The following is a 15,551-nucleotide window of genomic DNA, read 5'->3' as shown; positions in this document are numbered from 1 at the left end:
CCCATCTGCTGAAAAAATTGTGACTCTGCTAACTCCATAGAGATCTATGGACAATGCCGGTAGTGAGTGCATACACACTGTAGAATTGGAACGACATGATTCCATCGTTGAACAACATTTTTAGTCTGGTTTAAAGATCAAATTAAATAATACAATGTGCTTTGGAACGATAATCGTTCATCATTGCAACTTACACATTAATGCAATATTGAGCTGAATGGTCGTTTATCATTTGGTTGCCCCAATAATTGGTGAAAACACTGTAGTGTTTACCCAGCCTAATTCAGTTCAAAAACTGATGCAGACAATGTACATATAATTACCATATATTAAGTACAAACATCACATTCTTAATTCTTAATTTACTTCAGAAACTGGTATTTATTTCTTAATATATTATCTATAGCATATATCAGTTTCTGAACTGAATTAAAAAATGCTAATTTTCACTTAATAAATGGTAATTATATATACCTTACGTGCAGAAGGTACCAGTTTCTGAACTGAACTAAGATAGTGCTATTATTTCTGACTATATGGTAATTATCTATACCTATGGTAATTATCAGATACCAGTTGGGGGTTGATTCCAATCACTGACCCCATGTTTCTACTCCGTATATCTTGGCGGCACAACAGTGTGGATGCATAACTAGTGTATTTGTGTATTAAGATTAATAGAGAATAGTAAGAGTTACACAGGATTTAACAGGAGGTAACTAGACTAACTGAAATCATGCTACAGAATGACAACACCCAACACTCTTCTGTGAGTTCCTGTTATCCTCCACCTAATGTGCCTGTTTTGTGTACCACCTGGAAACTCCCTTTTGAACTGTTTTATGGAAGAGAACACTGCTGAATTATTGAATCACTTGCCAACCATGTTTCTCATCTCACTGTTAAACAACATGGTCCCTAAATAATATTGCTGTTCATATCATCAGCCTCACCCTGAGTTTCCCACCGACTCCTCTGCTTGCTCCCTCGCTTTGTACTCCATCTCCAGCACATTGACACTGACTGTCCTGCTTCTGCTCATGTGATTACTATCATTGAACTTGCTTGCATTGTATGTAGCGACAGCAATTGTATAGCCTTCTCTTTCATTGTATGATCATTACTATTGACCTACTTCATTGCTTAACTTATAGTGTCCACTTCCCATGCATTCTCCGTCAACCTTGCCTCTCATTTCATTTGAGCTCCTTCCTCCTCCTGCTTATTCCCCTATATGGTTCACATCCACGTCCTTCCACTTCAAGCCCTCTCCTTTAGAATGCTAAGCTCTCACGAGCAGAGTCCGCCTCCTTTTGGTCCCTCCGTCTACTTCCCACAAGCTTCCTGCCTATTCCTTGTCACATTCACCTATCCTTACTACCCTTGTAATTTCCCTTTGTAATATGACTTAATTTAAGTTACCCCCCTTGTATTTCTACTTGTATTTGTTAAATGCACTTTTCAGGTCTACCTGTATTATATAAAATTTATATTTACTTATGTAACCTATGTCTATCTTTGTACTACATCCATACACTGTGCTGTAGACCTTTGCAATGTCCTATAAAGAAATGCTAATATTTTTTAGGCTTTCCAAGTTGATATTTCTCCCTATTTTATTGATTTGCAATAATTGTGAGAGCAAGTTCACAACAGCATTTAAGTCTCATTAAATCACACCTACCAATAGTTCTATTTTTTGTTAGTCCGTGGCATAATTTTGGACTCCAAAAAGAGCCTGAATAATTGTGATGGGGATGTGATGTGTTGGGAGTCGTTACAGAAATCAAACTCAAACATTGGCTGCTGTAGAATGTTCATTTTATTTTGTAAAATGCAAATAAAACAGCATGAAAAAAGTGAGGGTCAGCCACCCAGGATGTTAGTATGAAGGGTGATATCACGATATCAACGAGGATGAACTGGAACTTTGCGGTTCAGCTTGGATCACCAGGACTTCACCTAGAGGCGCAGAGTATAATAGAGCGGAAGGTTTTCGCCAGGGATCCCCGCAAGGAAATTTGGACATCGCGGCTTCCACTCTGCAGGACGCGGCCCCCTAGGGAAGTTACCAGTGAACCGTGTGAGAGAGAGCGAAGGATTACAGAATGCTGCCCCCGAAGGTGGAGGTACAGGATGCTGTAATCTGTGTCAGAGATACCACTGAGGAGTAGGAAAGCGCGCGATGATCTACAGCCGTTACCAGGGAGGAATAGAATTAAGTGCAATGAAATGCGGTTGTGATCTGCGGCCGTTACCACTGAGGAGTGGAATGAGTGCGATGATCTGTGGTCGTTACCACTGAGGAGTGGACTGGAGAGGACAAGGTTCTATGGCCGTTACCACTGAGAAGTGGAATGAGTGTGATGATCTGTGGTCGTTACCACTGAGGAGTGGACTGAAGAGGACAAGGTTCTGTGGCCGTTACCACTGAGGAGTGCAATGAGTGCGATGATCTGTGGTTGTTACCACTAAGGAGTGGACTGGAGAGGACAAGGTTCTGTGGCCATTACCACTGAGGAGTGGAATGAGATCACAGAAGCACAGGGAACGCAGGAGCACAGGATCACAGAAGCACAGGGAATGCAGGATCACAGAAGCACAGGAATCTCAGGAGCACAGAAGCACAGAAACCTCAGGAGCACAGGAAGCTGCTTCCAGCACAGGACATTGACTGAAAGAACGCGCAGAGTAATGTGAGGGGGAGCCTAATTATAGGGCTGTCATAATAATCTGCAAATGACAGAGGAAGGAGGGTTTTAAAAAGGCTGGCGATTCTGCGCATGCACAGAACCGCTGATGGAATGACAGCCGGCGGATGACGGAGCGACGGTCAGGGGACCGGTAAGTGCACTGGCTCCCGGACAGAAGCTGCGGGAGACCGGCGTGTGACAGGAAGCAAATGGAATGAAAATTTTATGATAATTTGTTTGCAATTGAGGGTTTGGGGGCTTGATATTTCCTACTTGCTCCAGGCAAGAAAGAAATAGCAGAGAATAAGTCAGAGCAGCTTCTGCATCACATGACCTTCTCTGCACACAATTGGATAGTCAGGTAGTACATCCAATCAGTGGAGGAGACAAGAATACTGTGCATTCTACACCACATGCTCTCCATCCCTTCCTCCGTGGGCTCTGGACTAAAGGTAAATATTTTGATTAAAGGTCACTAGATTAGCTAATAATACAATCCATGTACCTTATTTTCAATAAAGATAAATGTATTCACACTGCTGAAATAAAATAAAATCATTATAGATAAATCAGCTCCTCATAAAAGGGGAACTGAATCCCTTATATAAACTACGCAAGAAATTCAAAAACATATAGGTTATATAGTGGGTGGGTAAATTTGTGGGGCAATTAGGAAGGTGTGGGTTGCAAATGTGGAGATCTGAATGGCATGGGGGAGGTCTAAGGGTCATGTGGGGTGAAGTGAGGAGGTATGCACGCATTTGGGTAGTTTTTCTATACAAGAGGGGAGTGCTGAGTGGCAAGTAGGAGGCATTTTATGGCAAATTGGGGTTTGAGAGCTTATGGGGCATTTTGTCACAAGTTGGGGCTTGAGAGCTTGTGGGGGCCATTTTGTGGCATGTAGTGGAATTTTGGAGGAAGCGAAGGGTATGTGAGAGCATTGTGGGATGATTGATGGGGGTGCAAAAATCAATTTGAGACATTTATTAGTTTATTTAGTCCACATGCTTTATTTGTTGGGCGCTCCATCCGGCAAAAATTGCCACCCGGTACCAGGCACGCATTACTCACTTTCATGAACCGACCGACAGGCAGTAAACCTTGCTGCACTGCACTATGAAGCATGCGAAAGCCGAGCTGCACTAATGTCAGTGCGACTTCCGGTCGCATCACATGAGCAGCAGGCGTGTCGAAGTCAGCAAATTGGATAAAGTCATTTCAATTAATATCGAGCAAACTTGATTGTCTTTGTCTGAAATTATGCATATAGCACGCTACGGCGTGAAAGGGCGTATCCAGCCGCAACACGTGGCAATAAACAGTTTCTACACTTTTACACACATTCGCACAAACATTTGTAAATAGTACACATTAATTGTAGTTGCAACACATAGTCATTTATGTCGAAATATAGAATTCATGTTTAATAAAGAAGGTATATGCATACTAGTGAAACCTATGGTTCAGGTTAAGGGAAATGTGTCATGTTTGATATCATATTAATCCCCTTAACATCAGCAGCTGTCCGATGCATTCGGCGAAGATGGATGCTAAGCGACAGAACGACACAAACACACAGAGGTTTATAGCACTTCTAGGAAACATTGCCACACAGCAGTGGCAGGAAAGAAAAGTGGTGCAAGGTGAAATTATTCTTGGGCCTCTTCCACCCACCCTTGAGTGAGATATTGAAAAGGACATGTACAATTTAACAAAATAAGCACTCCAGCGACAAGGATTTCCACTTTTGTGGCTGAAGTGCTTAGTTTGTTTGGGCCCTCACAAAACAAAATACCTATAGCTTAGCTGCCTTAAGTCCAACAGTGCTGTCAATGAACCCTACATTATTAAACAATGTCTGCTTGTGCTTCATCTTTAATCTCCTTCTCCTCTCTGGATACCTGTCTCTCATCACTGAAGAACTGCAAAACTTATGTAGACACAGGAATGGATATTACAATTGGAGTGGCACTACATCTGCTTCAGACAGACTGACACAGAACATGTGGGCAGCATGGAATCCGTCATGTTGGAATACGCTGCATTGAGCATAGATTTAAACCAATATACAGACGCAGTTGAGGAGACTGTACTTAAGTTAAAACGTGACCTACCGGATGAGATCCCGATTTTAAGAGAGCTTGTACACGAGAGATACACTGCCCGTCAGAAGAATAATACAGAGGCGGCCCTAAGGCAGGACGATAAACATGTCTAGTTTAAAAAACAGCTAAGAGACCTGAGAAAACAAATGGGTGTATTACCGGCCCCTGCAGATGAAGCTTTGAAAGATGAAGACGAGGAGATCACCGTCACCCAGAGCACTCCTATAACCCAGTGTATAACAAAGTATGTGGTCACACATACGAGAGAGAAGCAATTGAAAGAATGATTGAAAACAAACTTCAGTAGGGTAAATCCGCCAGGTGTCCAAAAATTGACTGTGATCATTCTGACATGAGTATATCAGATCTTGTTCCAGACAATGCACTAAAAAGAGCAATGGACATTCACAGCAAAAAGCAAGGTTATCACTGAGCTTCGAATCGGCCCCAATCCCAAAATAAAAAAAAAATATAGCTAGGTACCTTTGACGGAAAGTGCAGCTTACAAACTCTTTGTGCAATACTGATGAAACAGCAGAAAAGTGGAAGGTTTAAGTAATACATATACACATCTATTTAGACATCCATGCTTAAATTCCTTCTGCAAGCAACGTTGTTCTTTGTTAATAAAACTGTTGTCTTTATACCGTTAAAGAAATGAAATAATAATACTCCATCATTCTTTGGATGTAGATAGAAGGATCAGGTGGAGTTAAGGCAGAGGTGTCAATAATTTTGGTCAATTCTTTTACAATAGACAAGACCAGATGTCAAAATATTGTGCTGAGTCATCTGCATCATCAATGGGTGTCTTGGCAAAAGCTAAGTTTTGCAAAGCACACAACAGTAACAGTAATGTAGGTAACACTGGCACACTGCGGTACCTGAAAGGAAAAGTGGTGCTAGATGGAACTGTCCTTGGGCCCTTCCACTCACCCTTATGTTGGATTTTTTAAAGGACATGAACACTTTAAGAAACCAAGCACTTCAGCAATAAGGAGTGCCACTTTTAAGGCTGAAGTGCTTGGCTTGTTTGGGCCCCCACAAAACAAGCTAACAATGGGCTTAAGGCACCCAAGATAACAGTGGTGTTAATGAACTCTACTGTGACAAGATGTTGTCATCATCCTCACATATTATTAATTCATCCCCGCTGGAATCCACCATTACAGAAGTCTCTGTACTTTGATGTAAAGTCCGTCCTCATGGAAATTGTAGTTCATTTTATGAACATCCTCTTTTAGACATTTTGAGGAAGTAGCCTCTTATGCCGATCGCTGACAAGGTTCCCGGCTGTGCTGAAAACTCTTTCCGAGTACACACTGGAGGGTAGGCAGCTTAGATAATACAAAGCGAGATGGGTCTCCAAATTGCATTTTTTCCCACCCAGTATGTAAAGGGACTGTCTGACGTGTCTATTTCTATGCTGTCTTTAAAATAATCCTTCACCATCCTTTGAACGTTGCTAGTAGGATCAGGTGGAGTTATGGCAGAGGTGACAGAGTTTTTGTTCAATCTTGTTTAGACCAGATGACAAAATGTTGCCGAGTCATCTGCATCATCCCTGGGTCTCTTGGGAAAGCTAAGATTTTTACTAGCAGCAGTTGAGTGAGAAACTGAAGGAAGAGACGCCGTCCTGTCACGTAACACTTGAGCTGTTATCTTGCTCCTAAGGAGCTCCTTGCATCTCCTGAGATCTGGGTGAGTTGGAAACAAAGAGAAGACATAGCTCTTAAACCTAGGATCAAGCACAGTCACCAAAATGTAGTGATCCGATTTCAAGATTTTGACAACTCTTGGATATTGGCGAAGCAGATAAAGTGCTTTATCTACAAGTCCGACATCCTTAGCTTAATTGCTTTGTTTCAGCTCCTCCATCAGTTTCTCAAGCTCCTTTTCCAAAAGTCTAATTAAAGGAATCACTTGGCTCAAGCTAACAGTGTCTGAACTCAGTTCACAGGTGACTACTTTGAATGGTTTCAGCACCTTGCACAACACGGAAAGTATTCTCCACTTCACTTGAGTAAAAATACATTCCCCCTTTCTCAAGGTCATGGCTTGTGTAGAAAGCATGGATAACGTTTTGCTGTTCCTCCGTCCTCAGAAGCATATACAGGGTGGAAATCCACCTTGTTACCACCTCTGGCTTCATTTGGTGACATGGCAAATTAAATTGTTCTTGAAGCTACTGCAATCTTCTACATGTTGTTGCCTAATGAAGGAAATGCCCAGATATTTTACGAAACACTGACAGCATCTCCTGCATGTCCCTGTCATTTTTCAAAAAGCTCTGCACCACCAAGTTTATTGTGTGAGCAAAACAGGGAATGTGATGGAATTTACCCAGCTGTAATGCTCTCACAATATTGGTGACGTCATCAGAAATTACATATCCTGAGGAGAGTCCAAGCGGGATAAGCCATGCTGCAATGACATCCCTTAGTTTTCCTAACAGATTATCAGCTGCATGCCGGTGATACACAAAGTAGCCTACCTCGTAAAAATCTGACGAAGTTGGGTACATGCTGCTGCTGTTCCTGCTGGTGAAGGCGAATCACCAACCCAGTGGGCTGTCGAAGTCGTATAATCATTAAATTGCCCAGTTTCGCTTGTCCACATATCTGTTGTTAGGTGTACAGAGGGTAGAATATCATTTTGTAGCCCAATAATTACATTTTTACGAACCTTCTTGTACAGGTGAGGAATACCTTTTCTGTTGCTGATGTTGTGATGGAATTTGGTAACGGGGACACAAGCCCTCAATTAACTGTCTAAAACCAGCTGCATTAATAGTAAATAGTGGATGTAGATCTAACACTAGCATATTCGCCATGGTCTGTGAACCGCTTTCGACTGGGTAACAGCTTTCATACTTGCTTCCTCTTCAAAGGTTTGTTTAACAGTTAATTGTTGTAAACTACTAGTACTCTTCTTCTTGGTCTGATTCTGGGATGAAAATACACACCCAGCAGCAGCGGGTCTAACGCTCAAGAATTCTTCTGAAGAATACTGGATTGGGGAGGAGTAATCTAGCCTTAGCATTTTAGATGCAGGACTAACTTCGATCACTACTGTGGATATTGATGAGGAAGGTGTTGTGGGTAAATTACAGGTGTCGGGATCTAGCTGAGAGAAGGGACCTAGCTGATGCAGGACTGCTAGTTATTTTTTTAGCATAAAGTTTCATATTTTCCTAACAGTTTGCCATGAACTCACTTAAAATGGTGTAACATGGATAAGATTCCAAGATGGTTAAGGTCCCTAGCTCTACTGATTGTAGATTTATAAACTCTACAAATGGCTAGACAACTGTCAGGATTTGGGAAAAATAATTCCACACATAAGAGGTGGATTTTTTGGTCTTATGCCCAGGCATGAAAATGGCATTTTTATCACGTGCAAGAACTGCTTCCACTGGTGAAGGCCTTACACAAACAACATCATCCTCATCAACATCCTCATTAGTGCCGTCGTCAGCTACACAAATAACCCCCTCATCCTGTTGCAATTCAAAAGTGGCATCCTCAATTTGTGTATCAGCGGCTACACTTGGGCTGTTCATTCACACACCTGCAGAAATGCTGAAAGGAGGATTCTTTAGGAGTACGGTATCAAATGTCGGGGTTACACATAGCACTTGTGGAATGACTCTCCTGAAGGATTTGTGTAATTTTTGAATCTAAACATAAAGTTTCTTCTAATGCCTTACTGTTTTCTTTCAGCTCTTACACGTAAAAGTATTTGGGCACCACTTTTTTTGAGTCAGAATGACAAGGTCTTGCATCGTCATGACTGACCTTACAAGAAGATGCCTCAGTGACAGTTACAGAACTAGCACTCAGAGAAAGGAGAAGGCCTCATTCTTTCCTAGCCACTGCGTGTGTAGCATGTCATGTTGGCAATTAATTTTTTTCTGCAGATAACTTTGCCTGGATTACAGGTCTTTTTTACTTGACCAAAGGTAAAAGGTGTTTTTTTACATTTTTGTTTCCCTGACTTAAAAACACTATGCACTTTAACATAGGCTTTAGCAGATGACGTAGAGGGATTACTATCATCATGACTGGTGACAGCAAGAGCTTAGTGCACCTGGTCTTCTGTGGACTGATGTGAATCCATTTTGATTACACAATACAATGTAACTGTAGAATTTTAAGAACACTGCCAGCCTTATTATTTGATTTTCTGTTTCAGCACTGAACACTGCCATCTCTCCAGTTTCTGGGTGAGCTATGGCACAGTAGAATGTCACTGGAGCCTCTGAAGAACACTGCCAGCTGTCACATGCCGCCCCGTGAGCAGGTACCAGTGCCCTTACTCTCCACCTGCAGGAGGTGATTCCGCCATCTCAGCCACATCTGTACGATGGCGGTCGCCATCTTGCCGTCGGGTCTGTGCATACTCAGACCTGCTCTCCCTTCTTCAGACCTCCCACTCGCTCCTAAATGATAACTAGAATCTGATGTTTTTCAAACCCACCGGAAAACGCTCAGCTTGATACATTTACCCCCTGGAGCCGTATTTAAAGCACCTCATTTTCCTGTCAGGTGACTGTCCTTCGTGCTCACTCCCTGCAGCAGTAAGGACCTGGCTCTTTCTCTCTCTCTGCTCCTGCTGAACTCCCACTGTTCCAGGGCCTTCATTGCTACCATCCTGAGTTACCTCCTTGTGTACAGCTCTCGCCTGTTTCCTCTGTTCCTGGCTCCTCCAAACAACTCTGCCTGGTACTCCCTCAAGGGACCGCGACCTGTGGAATAGGGGCTGCTAAGACCATACCTCCTTGGGGAGGGGGGGTTCCTGGTGAAAACCAACCTACCCATTAGACCCCGCGCCCTTGGGTTAGTCGTGTCAAATCAGGCAGATTCAGGGGATCCCTAGGTCACCCTTGGAAATTGTAAAACCAGCCCTATAATTTGTCTTTCAGCACTGAAAACTGCCACCTCTTCTGTTTCTGTGTGAGCTATGGTACAGTAGAATGTCACTGGAGACTTTTTTACGAACACTCCCAGCCCTCCTTTTTCTTTTATGATGCTGCATTGGAGGCTGCCAAGAACCCCGTTACCCCTTCTGTGTCTCTCTGTAAAAGGGCGCCAGATCTCCGTGGAGGGCGGTACTTATAGAATCCAAAACTCGCAAGATCTGACAATGCGATGATGACGTTTTGTCTCATTTTCAGTTCAGAGGGTGCACAAAAGTACCATGCCAGCTCGGCTCAGTACTCGAATCTGCGAAGTTCGGGTGTGCTCGGTTTTCCAAAAACCAAGTCCGAGCACCTCTAGTTAAAAGTGACATACTATTGAGACTGAGACAGAGAAGCAATAGTAAATAGCAGCTGCAACTTCAATGATAAATTCAAATGATACATATTAAATATTAAGCACAAAACCAGCTTTGAATTGTATGTGTCTAAATGTTTTGTTAAAACTAATTTTAAATTATTCAATTGATTGTCAGCTGATTATGGTGTCACTATGTCTCCACTCAGACTTCTGGATAACAGTAATCTTTGTCATTTAGCAAATTAAGTACCTTCAAGCTAATAATATTACAAGTGGCAATTTGGCAAGTTTATATGCACATCATCCTATGTACTTTAAGGAAAACTTAGAAACAAATGAATCTATTGGATTTTAAATTTGCAGTGAGGGAGGTACTTCTCTACAATGTTGGGGTCTTGACAATGGTGTGTGTGTGTGTGTGTGTGTGTGTGTGTGTGTGTGTGTGTGTGTGCACCCTTTCCACAACTTAAGTCTTCAATTCAGTGTATTTTCATATTATTACTATACTTTTTTAAATGTAAACAATATTTTTAAATATACAGCAGAGTCAACGATACATAAATTACCAGTATAACACCAGAAAATACACAAATATTTGACAAAATTATGCGACATGTATTCAGACTTTTCTCGTCTGAAAACCATGTAGCTGCATCACTTTAAGACATAAGCAACTGCATTATGTGATTTCTGATCAAACATCCCAGGCCTTGACAATAACATTATTATAGTTGTAAAACATGCTTCCATTTTCTTTTTATTATTCCATCTTTATATGATCTGCAAAAACCTTTTCATATTAATCTCTTGACACTTTCTGTAGATGATTCAACAGCAACTGGGGGGCCTGATAATCATACTTTGATTCCTAGCAAAGATTTACAGAAAAAGCACGAATAATTTTTGAACTATGTACAGAAATAAAAAAATACAACAATGTTCTACTCTTCAGCAACATAAAGTCTGCAAATATTTTAACAAATGGTAATATACCATAGAGTATAACAATCACAAATATGGCTTACGGTTTTAAAGAGCTTTTACTGTTAAACACCCTACTCTCAGTGGATATCAATGTACTTGAGTGGGGCTTGAGTGGGATAGCCAAAGCAAAACATGACATCCACAACCACTGCTCGTAAGCATTAAGTTACAGTTTTTACAAGTCAGAGTTCAAGGCAGAAATATCAGAAAGCAATTAACAGCATACAGAATTCCAAATGTGTGATCATATTATGTACAAAAGGAAAGCATACATATTTCTACCATATCTATTCAACTGTACCAGTCACATTTAAGGGAAGAAAATGCTTGATGTTAGTGGGATTTTTGTAAAAATTAATGCCAACACCTAACTTTTGACAGTATTGAGGGTGCCTGGGTATACAGCTGTTAAAAGGGTGATGCTAGCTTCTAGATTTGACTAACCGGCTATTTAACTATATATTGTACACCCTTGCTTTGTATGTAAATATTGGTTATCAGAAAAGTTCACAAACTGAAAGTTTGAGGTGCAAAGATTAAAGTGCTAAAGCCAAATCAAAAGTATGGCCACATTAAGCCAGAATCAGAAATAGACAGTCAGCACTAATTAGTGCTGAAAATCCTGGCGTTATTTTCATTTAGAAATGGACTTCGAGAAAGGAAATGAAAAACAATAAAATAATAATGCACTCCATTTGCAATTACTTATTCCTGATAGGAAACCAGTACGTATATAAAGCCTGAAGAGCCTTAAATATTTATCTGCTCCGTTATGAATGTGCAGTCATAGAATTGGCTGGTAGATGAGGCTTTTCTACACTAAATACTGGCACAATCCTCAGGTGAAATTTCAAGAATAGGTAAATTAAATCAGAACAAATGCAGGCAACCACATATATGTCTGTTAGCCATTGTCCCCAAATCTAAGCCCAGTATATACGTTTAAAACCACTGCTTTAACACATAATATATGTAAATCACACAAGTCTTATTACAGCATGATCATTATTGACTGACCATACGTAATTTTAACAATATTCATATTCCAGGAAACGTTAGTTCTTTATAATACCGGATAAAACTACCCATAAAGTAAATTTTATATACTTAAGCACATTTAAAGATTACACCTGCAAACAATTATCACCAAACACAACAACAACCACACAATAGTAATATATAATTTTGGGCTACATCAGAGATTGGCTCCTACCCTATGCAGTATTTTATTTTGGTACTATTCATTATTTACAATACCCAGAGGTTACATGTTTTTAATATTTTTCTGATTCCAGTTTGAGACATACAATCTTCCATTTTGTGACAAAGTAAATGTTTTTGGGTATTTTTTTTTTTAATACCTTACTAATATATGAGGTTTGACATGCCTTGTAATCCTTTGGGTGTTATGTATCCATTTGAGTTGGTTGGGTAACAAAATAATTAAAGATTGCAAAACCTGGACTTCCAGTTGGCAGGGGTTCAAGTAAAGTCGCACTTTATTTTGGCTCTCGCACACTGAAGAAAAGTCCTCTTGCATCAGGCAGGTTAACCCCCCCCCCCCCCCCACCTGCATCCCTGGGAGAAACACTTGGTCCACTGAAGCTCGGCTCCTCGTGCTCAGGGACTACATGAACGGCAGTACCAAGCAGAGGCGCTACACTTGTATGACAGTTGAGCCCCTCATCTCAGGACTTCAGGATAATACGGGGAGGCATACAACTTCTAAGGTGCCTGGTGGTGTGCCGCTTTGGCAGGCTGGTGGCAATTGGATTAACCCGGATGGTATGGTGCATCACTGTAGAGCCTCCTACCTGTCTGCTGCTGTCCATTGCTTTTGCTAGCTCTGTGAATTTGAGCCACATCACTGCCCTGACTTTTGGTACTTTGGAGGTCTGAGACCAAAAGGCATTGCTGTGTGGCACATTACCTGGAAAGAAGAGGTAGTCGTTTTGTCTCCACTTATAGGATAGGACACGCAAGTGCTCGTTGTTGGACCTATTATTTCATTCTTTCTTACAACCCATGCCGAGGGTCATTCCACCTCTCTTGGATCCTCTGCTGATGCTTGGCTATGGAATGTCTGTGAGACTGAGCAGCTGCACACCACTTAGATATTCTGACTACTAGAGGCGCCTGCTGAACTAGACGGATGGCGATATCTCTATCTGTGAGTTCATTCCATGTCTGGCCTCACACAAATCCTACAATCTATTTTACAGGTCTGTCATATTTGTGACATTTCCCCACATTGAATATATGTCTTACTTCTCTACTGCCCAATAGTTGAGACCTAATTCTCACCTTCCATTCTCATTGTTTAGTCCTATAATATATTTAAAGTGCATTTTCTTACAATGCATACCTACTCTTGGTAGCTTGATTTATATTCTGTAGTTAACCAATTGTTGACCTCGATCTGTTTAAACTTAACTTCATTTACCTTCTTTTTTTTATGAAAAAGTATATTTATTTTGTATGAAAGGTACAAAAAACAAACGTACAATACATTACATTCAAGCACACTGCGTCGCAGCACAGCTGTAAGCACAATACACCGTTTAACATAATCATTCATACTTTTTAGTACAATACATGACATAAGTTATAAAGATATGACATTCTAAACTATACATCAGGTACTGCACTAGCCATGAAAAACTTAAACACAAGAATTTTCAACAAGCAATGGTTGTGAGGGGAAAATGGGTTAGAGTGATAAAGGGTAGAGATAACAGGCCCAAGGATTTATTGAGGGACAGACACAAATATAGGGGAGGATGAATAAATTAAAGGCAAAACACTTCAACAAAACGTCAAACAATGAAGGGGGAATGGGATGAAGAAGGTAAGGGAGGGGGAGTCAAAAGCCCAAAGCTTTATTGAAAAAACAGACACATGGGGGGAGAAGGAGAAGAGAGAGAAAACAATCAATCATCTTCATCTTCTTTGGGACTGTGGATCAAGTCTGCAACAGTCCTAGTTGGTCATCTTCTCCTTTTTAAAAATGAGGGGATTCCGGTCAAGCCATATAGCTTCCTCAAAGCAGTTCTTAAGGTGCCTGGCCTCCTGGATAGCCCCAATAGTGTGGGTTCCAGGAAATAATTAATAAAATACTGAAGGTATGAAAGGCAAGCCTTGGCCACACTGTCCTTAAGTTTGTGTTCCAAGGCATCCAACAGTGCCTGTGCAGTGGGTCAGTCCCAATAAATATGCATAACCTATGGTTATGCAGAAGGGGCAGTGAACATATCTGCACAGGTGCCAGGAGTGCATTAAAGTCTTAAGAGGCCATCACCCCCACCCACATATAGCTATCCATGCAATGTCTATATCTATTAGTCAGCCTCTTAGAGGCCACATTGTACCACACATATTTAGCTGTAGCACACTAAGGAGCTCTGGTCCTAACGTCTTTGGCTCTGATGAGCTTGTGGCCAGTTTTTGGCTTCCACACTTGTTTAAGTCCCTCCAGATGGTGTTCCCTCACAAATTGTCCAACATCCAGGAAAAACCAATGTGTAGTCCAGTTGTAAACAAAAGGAGCCGTTTCATTTGTGCCAACCAATGGACCTCCAAAAAGACAGGAGGAAAAAAGCGAGACATGGACTTTCCGGCAGAGCAAGTCTTCTTTTCAATATGCTGCAGATGCATTTATAAACAAAGAAAGCTTGCAGCATGGTGGGGATATCGGCTATCCCTTTCCCGCCATTGACGGGCTTCTTGTACATAGCTGATCAATTCACTCTGTCCATTTTGGAGCCCCAGATGAAGTGGAAGACTGTCCTCGTGATGGTCTTGCAGACAGCAGCAAGAGGTGGCCAAGCTTGGGTCCTGTATCGTAGAACAGGAAGGTTCTCCTTGCGCAGCACCAGTGCTTTCCCTTTGATGGTGAGGTCTCTGAGGCTCGATTAACCGAATTTCTGTCTGACTATCGCCAGTCTTTCAAACCAACACTTCAGGGACGCCCCGTCTCCCCTAAACCAAACTCCAAGAATCTTGATGAAGTCTGACTTGATTGTGAAGGGAAATGCAGCGAGGGATAACAGATGCCACTGCCAGAAGAACATCACATCTGCCTTTCCGCAGTTGATCTTTGCCCCTGAAGCTCGGCCAAAGTTCTTGCAGGTCTGGATAATTGCCGTCACCAAACACTAGTCAGCGCAGAAGACAGTTATGTTATCCATGTAGAGCAAGGACTTGGCCTTTTACTTGACTGGACCAGGTGCGGTGATGCCTCTAATCTCTGAATTCCATTAGATGCACATTGCGAAGAGCTCTATACAACAAACAAAAAGGAGATGTGAAAGAGGGCAGCCTTGTCTGACCCCAAACATGATGGAAAAGAGATTAGTCTTCCAGCAGTTCACCAACACAGAGCTGTAAAAATCATGGTACATCTGGTTAACATATGAACAAAACGTTTCCCCCAAGCCAAACATGCGCAAAGCCCTACGCATAAATTCATGAGAGACACGATCAAAGGCCTT

General features: G+C 41.6%; 1 protein-coding gene across 2 annotated transcripts in view; it reads right to left on the bottom strand.

The window, feature by feature from the left end:
* Positions 1-15,551, bottom strand: part of KDM4C (lysine demethylase 4C) — a 458,533-nt gene that overhangs the window by 239,334 nt on the left and 203,648 nt on the right. Inside the window, exon 9 of one of the 2 annotated variants that reach the window (XM_075209355.1) lies at positions 13,623-15,340. The exons of the other annotated variant lie outside the window; for it this stretch is intronic. Coding sequence (XP_075065456.1) covers positions 15,236-15,340 — 105 coding nt within the window. The 3' untranslated portion in view covers positions 13,623-15,235. Of the gene's footprint in view, positions 1-13,622; positions 15,341-15,551 lie in introns of those variants that run through there. 2 annotated transcript variants of the gene reach the window in all.

Source organism: Mixophyes fleayi, chromosome 1, assembly GCF_038048845.1.
Source record: "Mixophyes fleayi isolate aMixFle1 chromosome 1, aMixFle1.hap1, whole genome shotgun sequence".
NCBI lineage: Eukaryota > Metazoa > Chordata > Amphibia > Anura > Limnodynastidae > Mixophyes > Mixophyes fleayi.
The sequence above is the reverse complement of the archived record's forward strand: the minus strand, read 5'-3'. Positions and strand labels throughout refer to the sequence as shown.